This window comes from Schistocerca cancellata, chromosome 12, assembly GCF_023864275.1.
Source record: "Schistocerca cancellata isolate TAMUIC-IGC-003103 chromosome 12, iqSchCanc2.1, whole genome shotgun sequence".
Lineage (NCBI taxonomy): Eukaryota > Metazoa > Arthropoda > Insecta > Orthoptera > Acrididae > Schistocerca > Schistocerca cancellata.
Genome location: NC_064637.1, coordinates 43,632,242 through 43,645,894, shown reverse-complemented (window position 1 = coordinate 43,645,894; position 13,653 = coordinate 43,632,242). Strand labels below are relative to the sequence as shown.

The 13,653-nt window shown below is 46.9% G+C and overlaps 1 protein-coding gene across 1 annotated transcript in view; it reads right to left on the bottom strand.

The window, feature by feature from the left end:
- Positions 1-13,368, bottom strand: part of LOC126109670 (disks large homolog 5-like) — a 103,571-nt gene extending 90,203 nt beyond the window's left edge. The window contains exon 1 of the mRNA XM_049914721.1: positions 13,197-13,368. Within this exon, the coding sequence (XP_049770678.1) occupies positions 13,197-13,276 (80 nt within the window). The 5' untranslated portion in view covers positions 13,277-13,368. The remainder of the gene's footprint in view (positions 1-13,196) is intronic.
- Between the last annotated feature and the right edge of the window lie 285 nt (positions 13,369-13,653).

Sequence of the window (13,653 nt, the reverse complement as noted above, 5' to 3'; positions counted from 1 at the left end):
CGGCCTGATGGAGAGCAAAAAGCTCGGCCGTAAAGCTGGAACACTGGTCGAGGAGCCTGTATTTAAATGTGGCGGCCCCGACGACAAAGGCACAGCCGACACCATCGTCAGTTTTGGAGCCATCGGTGTAAATAAAGGTGTGACCGGCAAGTCGAGCACGAAGTTCGGCAAACCGTGAGCAATACATTGCAGCCGGAGTACCATCCTTCAGGAGTGAGCTGAGGTCGAGATAAATATGAACCGGAGCCTGGAGCCAAGGTGGTGTCGGGCTCTCACCCTCTCTGAAGGTGGTAGGGAGGGCAAAATCCAATTGTCGAAGCAGGCGACGGAAGCGGACTCCGGGGGGCAGCAGGGCAGACACATACAACCCATACTGACGGTCGAGAGAATCGGCGAAGAAGGACTTGTAAGTGGGGTGGTCGGGCATAGACGACAGCCGGCAGGCATACCGACACAGCAGTACGTCGCGCCGGTAGGTCAACGGTAACTCGGCAGCTTCAGCATAAAGACTCTCGACAGGACTAGTGTAGAAGGCTCCGGTCGCAAGACGTAACCCCCGATGGTGGATGGAGTTGAGCCGGCGTAAGAGGGACGGCCGAGCGGACGAGTAGACGAAGCTCCCATAATCCAGCTTCGATCGGACTATGGACCGATACAAGCGAAGCAGGACAGTGCGATCCGCTCCCCAAGATGAACCGCTAAGAACTCTGAGGACATTAAGGGAACGTGTACAACGGGCCGCCAAATAAGAGACGTGTGGAGACCAACACAGTTTCCTGTCCAACGTGAGCCCTAGAAACTTAGTTGTGTCCACGAATCGGAGAACAACGGGACCGAGATGTAAGGATGGCGGAAGGAACGCTTTATATCGCCAAAAGTTGATACAAACCGTCTTTTCTTCAGAGAACCGGAAGCCATTTGCCACGCTCCATGAGTAGAGGCTGTCTAGACAACGCTGAAGGCAGCGCTCCAGGAGGCATGTTCTCTGGGCACTGCAGTAGATCGCGAAGTCATCGACAAAGAGAGAGCCTGAGACATTAGGTGGAATGCAATCCATAATGGGATTGATCGCGATGGCAAAAAGGGCTACGCTCAAGACGGAGCCCTGAGGCACTCCGTTCTCCTGGAGGAAGACGTCGGACAATACGGAGCCCACACGTACCCTAAACTTTCGATCCGTTAAAAAGGAATCAATAAAAAGGGGCAGGCGACCGCGTAGGCCCCACCTGTGCATAGTGCGGAGGATACCTCCTCTCCAACAGGTGTCATAAGCCTTCTCCAAGTCGAAGAACACGGCTACCGTTTGGCGCCTTCGCAAAAAGTTGTTCATGATGAATGTCGACAAGGTCACGAGGTGGTCAACAGCGGAGCGGCGGCGACGAAAGCCACATTGGACATTAGTAAGGAGCCGTCGAGATTCAAGAATCCAGACTAACCGAGCATTAACCATGCGCTCCATCACCTTACAGACACAGCTTGTAAGAGAAATGGGGCGGTAACTAGAAGGAAGGTGTCTATCCTTCCCGGGTTTGGGTATAGGAACAACAACGGCGTCACGCCAACGCATGGGGACTTGACCTTCGGTCCAGACGCGATTGTAGGTACGGAGAAGGAAGCTTTTGCCCGCCGGAGAAAGGTGTGCCAGCATCTGAACGTGAATGGCATCCGGCCCCGGAGCAGAGGACCGGGACAGTGCAAGCGCACGTTCGAGTTCCCGCATAGTAAAGGGGGCATTATAGGTTTCCAGATTCAGCGAGTGGAAGGAAGGTCGCCGAGCCTCTTCTGCCTCTTTCCTGGGAAGGAAGGCAGGATGGTAATGGGCGGAGCTTGAAACCTCCTCGAAAAAGCGGCCAAAGGCGTTGGCGACAGCCACCGGATCAACAAGGACCGCATTACCTGAGGTCAGGCCAGGTACCGAGGAGTGGGCCTTAATGCCCGACAGCCGGCGCAGGCTACCCCAAACGACGGAAGAAGGAGTAAAACTGTTAAAGGAGCCGGTGAAAGAGGCCCAACAAGCTTTTTTGCTGTCTTTGATGACTCTACGGCATTGCGCTCGGAGTCGTTTGTATTCAATACAATTCGCCAACGTAGGATGGCGGCGAAAGGTGCGTAAAGCACGTCGTCGAGCACGGATAGCGTCCCTACAAGCCTCGTTCCACCAGGGAACGGAAACGCGACGTGAAGAAGTAGTACGAGGAATGGAACGTTCGGCAGCATGGATGATAACAGCCGAGAGGTATTCGACCTGACTGTCACAACTGGGAAAATCGTGGTCCGGAAAGGTCGCCAGGGATGAGTAAAGTCCCCAGTCAGCTTTCAGTATGTTCCAGCTCGAAGGACGTGGGGATGGGGTGTGGTGCAGGAGACGAACGACACAGGGGAAGTGGTCGCTCGAATAGGTGTCAGAAAGGACATACCACTCGAACCGACGGGCAAGAGTGGTAGAACATATTGAGAGGTCCAAGTGGGAGAAGGTATGAGTGGAGTCCGAGAGGAAAGTCGGGGCGCCGGTATTGAGGCAGACAAGATTGAGATGATTGAAGACATCTGCCAAGAGTGAGCCTCTTGGACAGGATGCAGGAGAGCCCCAAAGGGGATGATGGGCATTGAAGTCGCCAAACAATAAAAACGGCGGGGGAAGCTGAACGATCAGGTGCATCATGTCAGCCCGACTAATGGCAGACGACGATGGAGTGTAGATGGTACAAACTGAAAAAGTAAAAGCAGAAAGAGTAATGCGGACAGCTATTGCTTGGAGTGGGGTGGTCAATGGGATGGGATGGTAATAGACGTCGTCCCGAATGAGCAACATGACCCCACCATGAGCTGGGACACCGTCCACAGGGGTAAGGTCATACCGCTCCGAGATATAGTGGGTAAAGGCAATACGGTCAGTCGGGCGCAACTTGGTTTCCTGGAGTCCAAGGACGAGCGGACAGTGCAGGCGGAGGAGCAGTTGTAATGCCTCCCGATGAGATCGAATACCTCTTATGTTCCAATGAAACAACGCCATCGCTAGTCAAAAAGTTGTGGGAACGAGACGGGGGAAGAGCTGGTCACCTCGACGGCCGCGGAGGGCCAGGTTGCGAGGGAACAACGCTACAACCGACGGGAGGCGGATCCGGTTCCATCGACTGGTCGCCAGCTGCGGCCGCTGTCCCTGGTTGTGTAGGAGGGGCAGCATCATTTGCCGACGAAAGGCCAGCTGAGCGCCTGGCAGCAGAGCGTCCCGGCGAAACTGAGGACGGCCGGGAGCGGCGACTCACGGATGGAGCGTCAGTCGAAACGCGCCGGGGTGGAGAGGGGGATAAAGATTTCTTCTTGGAGGCCTTCTTGGAAGGCCGAGGAGGCACAGGGACGGTGGGCTGGACCCGAAGAAGGTCCTCACGCGCGGGGTCCGTTTTGGAACGCCGGACCTCGGAAGCCGGGGTCCGGAACGTTTCCCCAATGGACGCCTGAGAAGAGGATCGCTTCTCAGGTGGCGTGTGGGGGGAAGGAGGAGGAAGGATGGCCCCTGGGGCAGAGGGGGTGGGGGCCACGGGGGAGGAGGATTTGGAAGGGAGGGATTTGGGAGGTGGAGGCAGAGCCCCCTGATGGGCGGAGGAGGCAGAGGGGGGACAGGAGAGGGGTGAGGATACCGCGGAAGGAGTGGACACAACTGAGGCAAATGAAGTGGTCAATGGCACGGGATGGAGGCGGTCGTACTTCTTCCTGGCCTCAGAATAAGACAGCCGATCCAAAGTTTTGATTTCTTGTATCTTCTTCTCCTTCTGATATGCGGGGCAGTCTGAGGATCTAGGCGAGTGGACGCCAGGACAATTAACGCACCGAGGTGGTGGGGTGCATGTATGTTCCTCACGAAGAGGACGGCCACAATCGCCACAGAGGGGCTCAGCCTCACACCGTGACGACATGTGCCCAAAGCGCAAACACCTAAAACAGCGCATAGGAGGCGGAACGTAGGGTCGCACGTCACACCGGTAGCACATTACCTTTACCTTCTCTGGGAGAACGTCCCCCTCGAAGGCGAGGATAAAGGCCCCAGTGTCGATGCGACGGTCTTTGGGGCCGCGCTGGACTCGCCGGACGAAATGCACGCCTCGGCGCTCCAGGTTGGCCCTGAGCTCCTCATCAGATTGTAGCAGGAGGTCACGATGAAAAATAACCCCCTGCGTCCTATTGAGTGCCAGATGTGGGACAATGGAGACTGGGATGTCCCCTAGGCGGTCGCACGCCTGGAGCGCCGCCGACTGTGTGGCGGACGTGGTCTTGATAAGTACGGACCCTGAACGCATCTTGCTGAGAGCCTCGATTTCCCCGAAGATGTCCTCAATGTGCTGAACAAAGAACATGGGCTTGGAGGTGGCGAATGTCCCCCCATCGGTCCGAGAACAGACCAAATAGCGGGGGAAGTACTTCGCTCCAAGCCGGCGGGCCTGTCCCTCCTCCCATGGAGTGGCCAAGGGGGAAGGGGCAGGAGAACCAGAACCAGAAACGGTACTTTTTCTTTTAAAAGACTCGGCCGCAGAGCGACCCGATACGTGGTGACGTTTCATCTGCGAAACGTCCGCCCCGATACCACCCACTCCGACCAGGGGCTCTCCCCACGGGCGCCACCCAGCCGCAGCAAGGGCCACCTGGCAGGATGACCATTGCCGGGAGTCCTGATGCCCCAAGGAGACGGGCATCTACTCCTTGGCCGACGTGGGGAGGGTGCAGCTCAGGTATCGGCAGTACGATCCCTGTGTTGTCAGGGGGCTACAACCTAGAGGGTACATGACGACCCCACCACAACGGGCTGGCTACCGTGCTGGATTTCTGGTGCCATGGAAAGTCCATCATGATCGCTGGTGCAGATGGAGACGCACTATGGGCGTAACTGGGACAACCCAAAAGGCGTTTAGGCCCAATTTGAGCAATAGTGGGTATGGTTACAACGCCGGTGCAATGCTGAGTGCCAAGGTCTGAGTGCACTTAGGACCAGTGGTACACCACGTAAGGTGTCCTTCCCCAAAAGGCTCGTACTTCTGTAGAAATTTAGAAAAATGGAGGTCAAACCCCAAGGGGGACCATCACATGGAAGGCCGAAACGGTTGAACTCCTTTTAGTCGCCTCGTACGACAGGCAGGAATACCTCGGGCCTATTCTTACCCCGGACCCGCAGGGGGGTCTGAGGAGGTCATCAGTCCCCTAGACTTAGAACTACTTAAACCTAACTAACCTAAGGACATCACACACATCCATGCTCAAGGCAGGACTCGAACCTGCGACCCTAGCAGTCGCGCGGTTCCGGACTCCGCGCCTAGAACCATGAGACCACCACGGCCGGCGAACCTTGTTTTACAAATTCTAAGGTTTGGTGCATTAGCTTTTTACAATTATTTAACTTTTAATTATTTACCTTTTGTACCTTGATACTGCGTAATGAACACTTGTCAAGCCAAAAAGTATTATAAAGGAAGAAATGTTAAGCAGCCAAGACTGTTTTATTCACAAAAATCTGTAAGTGCAGCAGATAAACCTGAACATATCAAATTAATAGTTTAACTAAAAAGAAACGGTCATTAGCGCCCTGACTACACTAAGAATGCACCGCGAGGCACAAGTTGACAACAACAACTAAAAGGGAAAACACGATAAAAGACAGACTGACAGGCATAGGATTAAAAAACAGCATCATCAAATGTCCTTAGAGAGGTTTGTCAAATTGATAAAACGAAGAACACGAGCAGCTGCTCGTGGGTCATCCGCTAAAATGGCATCGAAGGTACTTGGCAGGTTAAGATCTAGACGCAGTGTGTTAAAATCTGGACAGGACATTAAAATGTGTCGAACCGTCAGCAAGTGCCCACATGGGCATAACTGCGCCGGCGCAGCCGTCAGCAGACGGCGATGGCTGAACCGGCAGTGCCCAATTCTTAACCGGGCCAAAACTACCTCCTCCCGCCGAGAAGGGCGTGAGGAGGACGTCCAAGCCACAGGAAGAGGTTTTAAGGCCCGAAGCTTGTTGTCTGTAAGTGCAGCCCAGTCGGCATGCCACAGCGATAAAATGCGCCGACAAATGACCCTGCTAAAATCGGATGAAGGGACACGACAAGAAGCTGTCCGAGGCTGGAGGACCGCAGCCTTGGCTGCGGCATCTGCAGCTTCGTTCCCAGGGATACCGACATGGCCAGGAACCCACATAAAGCTAACCGGAGAACCGACGTCCACCAGTTGCTGAAGAGAGCGTTGGATCCGGTGTACGAAAGGGTGAACCGGGTACGGATCACTGAGGCTCTGGATGGCGCTCAGGGAGTCGGAGCAGATGACATAAGCAGAATGTCGGTGGCGGCAGATGTAAAGAACAGCCTGGTAGAGGGCAAAGAGCTCAGCTGTGAAGACCGAACAATGGCCATGGAGCCGGTATTTGAAACTTTGTGCCCCGACAATAAAGGAACACTCGACCCCGTCATTGGTCTTAGAGCCATCTGTATAAATGAAAGTCATGTTGATGAACTTCGAACGAAGTTCCAAAAAACGGGAGTGGTAGACCGAACCGGGGGTAACCTCTTTTGGGAGCGAGCTGAGGTCAAGGTGAACGCGGACCTGAGCCTGGAGCCAAGGTGGCGTGTGGCTCTCACCCACTCGAAAGGTTGCAGGGAGTGAAAAATTAAGGTGTTGAAGGAGGCGACAAAAGCGAACTCCAGGGGGTAGCAGGGCAGAGACATACAACCCGTATTGACGGTCGAGAGAGTCGTCAAAAAAGGAACGATAAGACGGATGGTCGGGCATTGACAGTAGCCGACAGGCATACCGACAAAGCAGTATATCGCGCCAGTAGGTGAGTGGCAATTCGCCAGCGTCAGCATGAAGACTCTCTACGGGACTAGTATAAAATGCTCCGATCTCAAGCCGTAAACCCCGATGTTGTATGGAGTTGAGGCGGCGTAAGATGGATGGCCGTGCAGAGGAGTATACGAAGCTCCCATAATCCAGCTTGGAGCAGACGATCGACCGATATAGACGAAGTAGGACGGTTCGATCCGCTCCCCACGACATACCACTGAGAACACGGAGGACATTTAAAGAACGGGTACAACGGGCGGCCAAGTATGACACATGTGGAGACCAGCTAAGTTTCCTGTCAAACGTAAGGCCTAAAAATTTGGTTGTCTCCACTTGTTTTTTACTGAAAGCATTTATACTTTTTTATGATGATATAATAGTTTCAAACAGGACTCAGCTTCAACTTCATACAGCATCTGACCTAATTATCTTTCAGTTAGAATGAGCAATCTTATCTACTGCTGCGTACTCAGCTAAAAAACTCACATCACTCACTTATATCACAAATGGCATTGTATATTGTACTTTATGTGTAGTTAGTCATGAAAAATTCTGTGATCTACAGCCATGTTTTATCACACTCGTGGGTGAAAGTTATGAGGTACCACCTCCCCCCCCCCTTATGTTTTTTGTAGTTAATACACAGGACGTGTACACAATGTATCAAAGTACTCTAAAGCCTGCTCATTACCTAAAGCAGGTTTTCTGAATTTATCACACAGTTTAAGTTTTCATGGCAAAACTTACGATAAACAGGACACAGTATTTTAAATATGGCACAAACATTGGGCTATGCTACATAGCCACCTGCACAAATACCTATATTTAGTTTTCAGCTTTGTTGGCTACATCAACTCTTAACCAGATTAACACCTTGCGACAAATCTAGACCTCTTGCTACGCTATTACACTGTGCTGTGCACGCACTAACCCACTTGGGATATATATAAAACTGTAAATAAATTTCATACAGTGAACATCTTTTCAGGAATAAATAAATTCATCCAACATATTCAGCACCAAGAAACCAACAGGTCTGTTTCAGTCTTTATTTTCATTCTGCAGCCAGTTCTGGCTCAAAGAGATATCACAAAAAATAAAACTGATTAGAATATGTACATAATTCTGGCTTATTATGAGAAAGTACATATAAGCAACAAATGGAATTATGAGATGTACAGAAACACAAAGTGTAAGTTGAGATTGCAGAATGTTTATCAAGAACAAGATTTTTTAGGGATGTATGCTGATCCAAAGGTAATAGGAAATTATCAATTTAGGAAATACGGAAGCGTCCGATCCCGCCCATCTGCTTTGACCCATGACGTCACCAATATGACTGAAACGACTATAAACCAAGATTCCAATACGGCGCGTATAAAGTCGTTACATACACATTATGAAGACGAAAATACATCGAAAAAACAAACACACACATGTTCCACAAAAAGCCTAATGACACTAATGGGACAAGCGCGGGAAATTGGGGGTTTTTGGGTGCGGACAAACTAAATATAAGCAAATTTAGACACCCACCCACATACAATACCACGCAAAACGACGAAAAAAACTGACATCACAAAACTCCCCAATATCATCTGGAATCGGACACTTCCCTTGACCTATATAGCTAAACAGCAGCTCCCGATCATATAAACTAGGATCAAACGCTTCCCTTGACCTATATAGCCCAAAAACTTCTCCTCATACCAATACCAACGTTCACAGCCACACATTTCAATAAAACACTTCCTTCGACCCCAACACATACACTAGCAACAAAAAAATAAAAACTTACCACAAAAAAGTTCCGGCACCACAAACTAGGTTAACCACCACACACACACACACACACACACACACACACACACAAACGAAAAAAATACTCAACCAAAAGAAAGACCTGATCCACCCACACCTCAACCCCCCCCAACCAACCCAACCTCGCCCCTCACCCCAAAATAAAAAACCCAATTAAAAAACCAACTGCAACATAAAAAAATCTCAATCACACAACTCAACAAAAACTTCAACAAAATAGATCCTCCACAACTAAAACACAAACCAACACAATTCCCCTCCCCTCCCCCCTCACAAACACTACCACCATCCACCCCACACTGAGCCGCAGCCACCCACCCACCCACCTACCCACCCAAACCACCCTAACCAACTACTTTAGGCCTATACATTTTACTAACAGCCCTTTAAAAAACCTGAAAAACAATAGCCCTCAGGGACACTTTTGCCAACAGTACTCATCTAAATGATGACTGAAGGTTGGAAGAGCACCTCTTCTCCCCCCCCCCCCCAAGAACTGACTTAATTGAATCCCCTCTCACCCAAGAAATGAAGAAAATGCATCTGAAACTACTGTGGACCCCGGTTCTATGTACCCCTCAATTAACCCCACTAATTCCACCTTAGACCTCCCTTCCACAACCCTAAAAACACATTCACAACACCTACCCCTCCCCCCCCCCCCCCCCCCGGAACAACAGCCCCCCACACCCATACACCAACTACAGACTTACCCCTCCCACACTTCCTTTTCCCAAACTGCGACTTCTTCCACCTCCACATCAACCCCATGCCGCCCCCCCCCCCCCCCAAACTAACCCCTGTACTTAATAAACTCTGAACACACTTCACGGCAAAAAGAAAACCAATCAAGCACACTCCTCTCACTCACAAAAGTCTCATGCGCGCAAAAACTGTGTGAGGATCTATAACAAAAATAATAAGTCACCAGTACAACCTCGCGATTGCCCAACCTAGACTTCTCGAACCAGGAACCACGCCGTATGGAACGCCAAATGTCATCCTTTCGACAGCGCCACATTTAACCGTCCCTGGTCCGAGATGCCAGAACATTAGCCAACTTCATTTCTTCGCTACAAATAGAGCACTTCACAACCCTGGCAATTAAACCAAACAGCTGCAAAAACTATCAGTTCCAAAGCAGTGTTTCCCATCATTTCCCTCAGATGCGCACTATTAATTTTATCCGTCATATCTATTCCTGAACAAAAACAACAACCAATTAATTTACTCAAATTACCACACGACCTACAGTGAACAACACTAAATTAACCTTCACACAAAATCACTAAATCGTTAACTCACTGAAATGAATTCCACTACAAACACAGCCAACACTAACAATTCTGTATAATGAGTAAGAGCAAACTGAGCCCATTACATCACACAAACGAAAGCCCAGAACATACCACCAGAGGGCACAACAAACCACAACACGACGACATCTACAAACACACCACACTCGCAAACCAAACTCCACACCGTCATGACATGACACACCACAACACCCTTACGTCATGGGTCAAAGCCGATGTGTGGGATCAATTTACAGTCCTCTGAAGCAACTAACATCAGTATGCTATGCAGTTTCAGTAACAATAATTCAAGTGAGCAGTAGCTTACACATTAAAACAGATATTGGATTATCAATTCTGTCTTTATTTATGGAAAATATTCCAGGAAACAAATGTACTGAATATAGTAACAACATCTAAGCTGAAGTCAGAGGCTATAGGCATTACAACAAAGTGGGAAGAGGACTCCCTGTACTGAATTGTTTATACACGAAGGAATCTTTACTGTTCCAAGTGAATAGTTTGCAAACAATGTCCTACATAAAGAGATGGACAAGCACCAAAGAAATAAATCTTTACATGAACATGGAAACAGATGCAGCCACCAGTTACACCTCAGCAGGAAAGAAAATAAAATCTTGCGCTGTATAACAAATTAGAGTTATGCAATTAAGTGATCGAAGACAAACATGAAATATACACACACCTCCAGTAATACTGTACACTCAAAATTATTCATTAAATAGCAGTTTTGAAACTTCTGGATTACCTGAAATATGTAAATTATATAGACAACTGTACTATTATAACTACTATGACTGAGGGGCTTTTGCAATACATTCAACTGAATAGTGAAAAATGCTGTACAAACATGTAACAGAGCAAATATTGCAGACCTATTTATGTAACTGTGTGTACTTGGGCACATATTTATGACATACATACAACTTACATTGTCTGCACGTGGATAAACATACAGTAGTCTAGAATAGTCAATCATCAGGTTCCCAAATCAGAAGACATCTGAATTCTCGGGTCTGCTCAGGCCAAATTCAAAACTTTCTTTGGTACAGTCAACATTACTTCACTCCTAAATCCAAGAAAGCTCTACAAATTAGGAGAAATACTTAAGAAAAGTCAAATTTTAACCATGCTAGAAACAAGATTGCAAAGTGAGAATGCCACCACGTAGCACGGATTTTGGAAATTACAGACTATTCAAAAAGCAAAAAAGGCAAAATAACACCAATAAATATACCCCATGTGGTAGATTGTATGAAAAGTTTCATAAGACATTCAGAGATCCATAATCAAAGTGGAGAACAAAATTAATGACAATTTACTTTGAATGTGCAAATAAAATTTAAACAGTAATTAATGTTAATCGACCAAGAGGAGGGGGGACACAAAAGTAAACATGCGATGGGGGGGGGGGGGGGGGGGGGGGGGGTGATAGAAAAATTAATCTCTAAAATTCCACAAAATCATGGGAAAATTTTGACAGAGTATTTTAATGATCAGTTAGTGCAAGAGAAAATGCAAGGAATTAATTTGTGACTTCCTTGCGCACAAATGGAACAAGCAAAATGGATACTTGTCTAACTGTGTAGAAATTGTAACCACAAAACTGTCAACACATTTCAAACAAAACAAAAAACACCTGACAAGAATTTAGGCGAAATCCGTACTGATCATATCACAATCTCATAGCCACATCACAAGGGGATTTTAAATATGTAGAAGTACACAAATGTCCAAATATTTACAGATCACTACCTAACTAAATTTAAAGCCTCAAAAGTTCAGCAAACAGATACAGGTAATACCAAACAGGATACTGATTAACTCCAAGCAATGCTATTAGCAAATGAACTCAAAACACAAGCACAAAACTCCAAAGAAATCTTAACAGAAACTTATCGAACTGCATAAAATCAAATTCCTCTACAAAGATGGAAAGAGACATTCATGGTGGAACAGACTGCGCAAGCAGTAAAATCTTGACAAAGGGCATTCAAATCATCAAATAAATTGAAAAAAAAAAGTGCCAAGCAACTCCAAGCAGCTTGAAAATTGAACAAAAAGACATTATGAGAAGTCATCTTCAGGCTTATAAAAAACAGGGATTCTTATATGAAACACTTAAAACAAATCTAAATGGATACCAACCCCAAAAACTGTTTCATGAAAGAAAGTGCACACTTGGCACATAACCAAGAAATAGATAATTTAAAAAACTTCCAAACTGCCCTAAACCCAAAGAAAGATTTCTATCAGAAATTCTAAAAACCAATTCAGATTCACAAGCATCAAATGAAGGGGAAATTGCTGAACAAGAGGTTAAAAATAAGCATTTGGTTAGACAGAACCGTTGCATTAGTCCTAAAAGCTCCCACAAAAATTTTAAAAGAAAATTACAGTGCCACCACCACCACCACCACCACCACCACCACCACAACAACAACAACCTGAATTCAAATTCGGTGAACATCAGGAAAATTCCAGATCAAACGGATCTTGTCTAAAACAAATTTTAGCTATGAAACTAATTCTCACATCAAAATATTTATAATAAGAAAGTATCTTTATAGATTTTAAGAAAGCTTATGAGAAAAAGTAATCCGAAAGTGGCGAAAACAAATTACAGTTTAAAATTGATGAACCAATCAAATTCAAGAGTGATTCTCAACCCAAATATATATGTTAAACTATTCAGAGACAGCTTTCTCGCTAACAATTGATATCCGTGACAAAAAAAAAAGCCTATCGAAATACACAAAACTGAGGCACGACAATACAGCCACAAAACAAGTCTGTCTATATGGGACTGAAGGCACTGAAGAAACCCAATGTGAAAAACGAAAATAACATTTATAATTTGAAATCGCATTTAGGAATGAAAATACTGTACATAGAAATTGAACGGGCAGAAATTGCGCTTCAGGGTACTCTTCCTGGCACAAAAATCCAATGAGACCATTACAGTTTGATCCTATGAGCGCAAAAAGGAGCTATTCTGTAAGACAACGTAATACAAACAATAAGAAAAGGTAAAACTAAACCATAAAATGCCCCTAGTTGTACATGGCGTGGTCAAGTAGGTCCCAAACGTGATAATTATTATATTACAGTAGGTTTTCGTTACAATAATGAAATGAAGTATTCAGCAATAATCCAGCGAGAAAACGAAATAATAGCACTATGGTTACAGGTCGCTGTCAGGAAAAGCGGATTTAATTGAATAGCGCAAACCTTCGCAATGTTTCATCATCTGGTGGAGGAAGACCAAGCCCTGCTCTCCAATTGACGACTTTTAATTGAAAATCTTCCATCTTCTATCCAACTCAGTTGTCACTAGCTCACTGGATGTCGCGCCGATTTCCTCTTTCAACTCGCGCTGAAATTTTCAAACGTCAACACCCAACGGCCAACAGTGTACAATTCGATTATCGACACTTGTTGTCGATTACAACAAGGTCGATTAAAAGATAACCGAAAAAAACGACCTTTCAAAAACTGTAATACACCACCCTCGTTTTAATCGCAATCGCAGTTTATCCTGTAGTGAAGTAGAAGTGGATAGTTCCTGTGAATTATTATGGGTGGAGGTTACACTCAACAACCGAGCAAGGTTAATAATTGGCTCCTTTTACCGACCCCCCGACTCAGCAGCATTAGTGGCAGAACAACTGAGAGAAAATTTGGAATA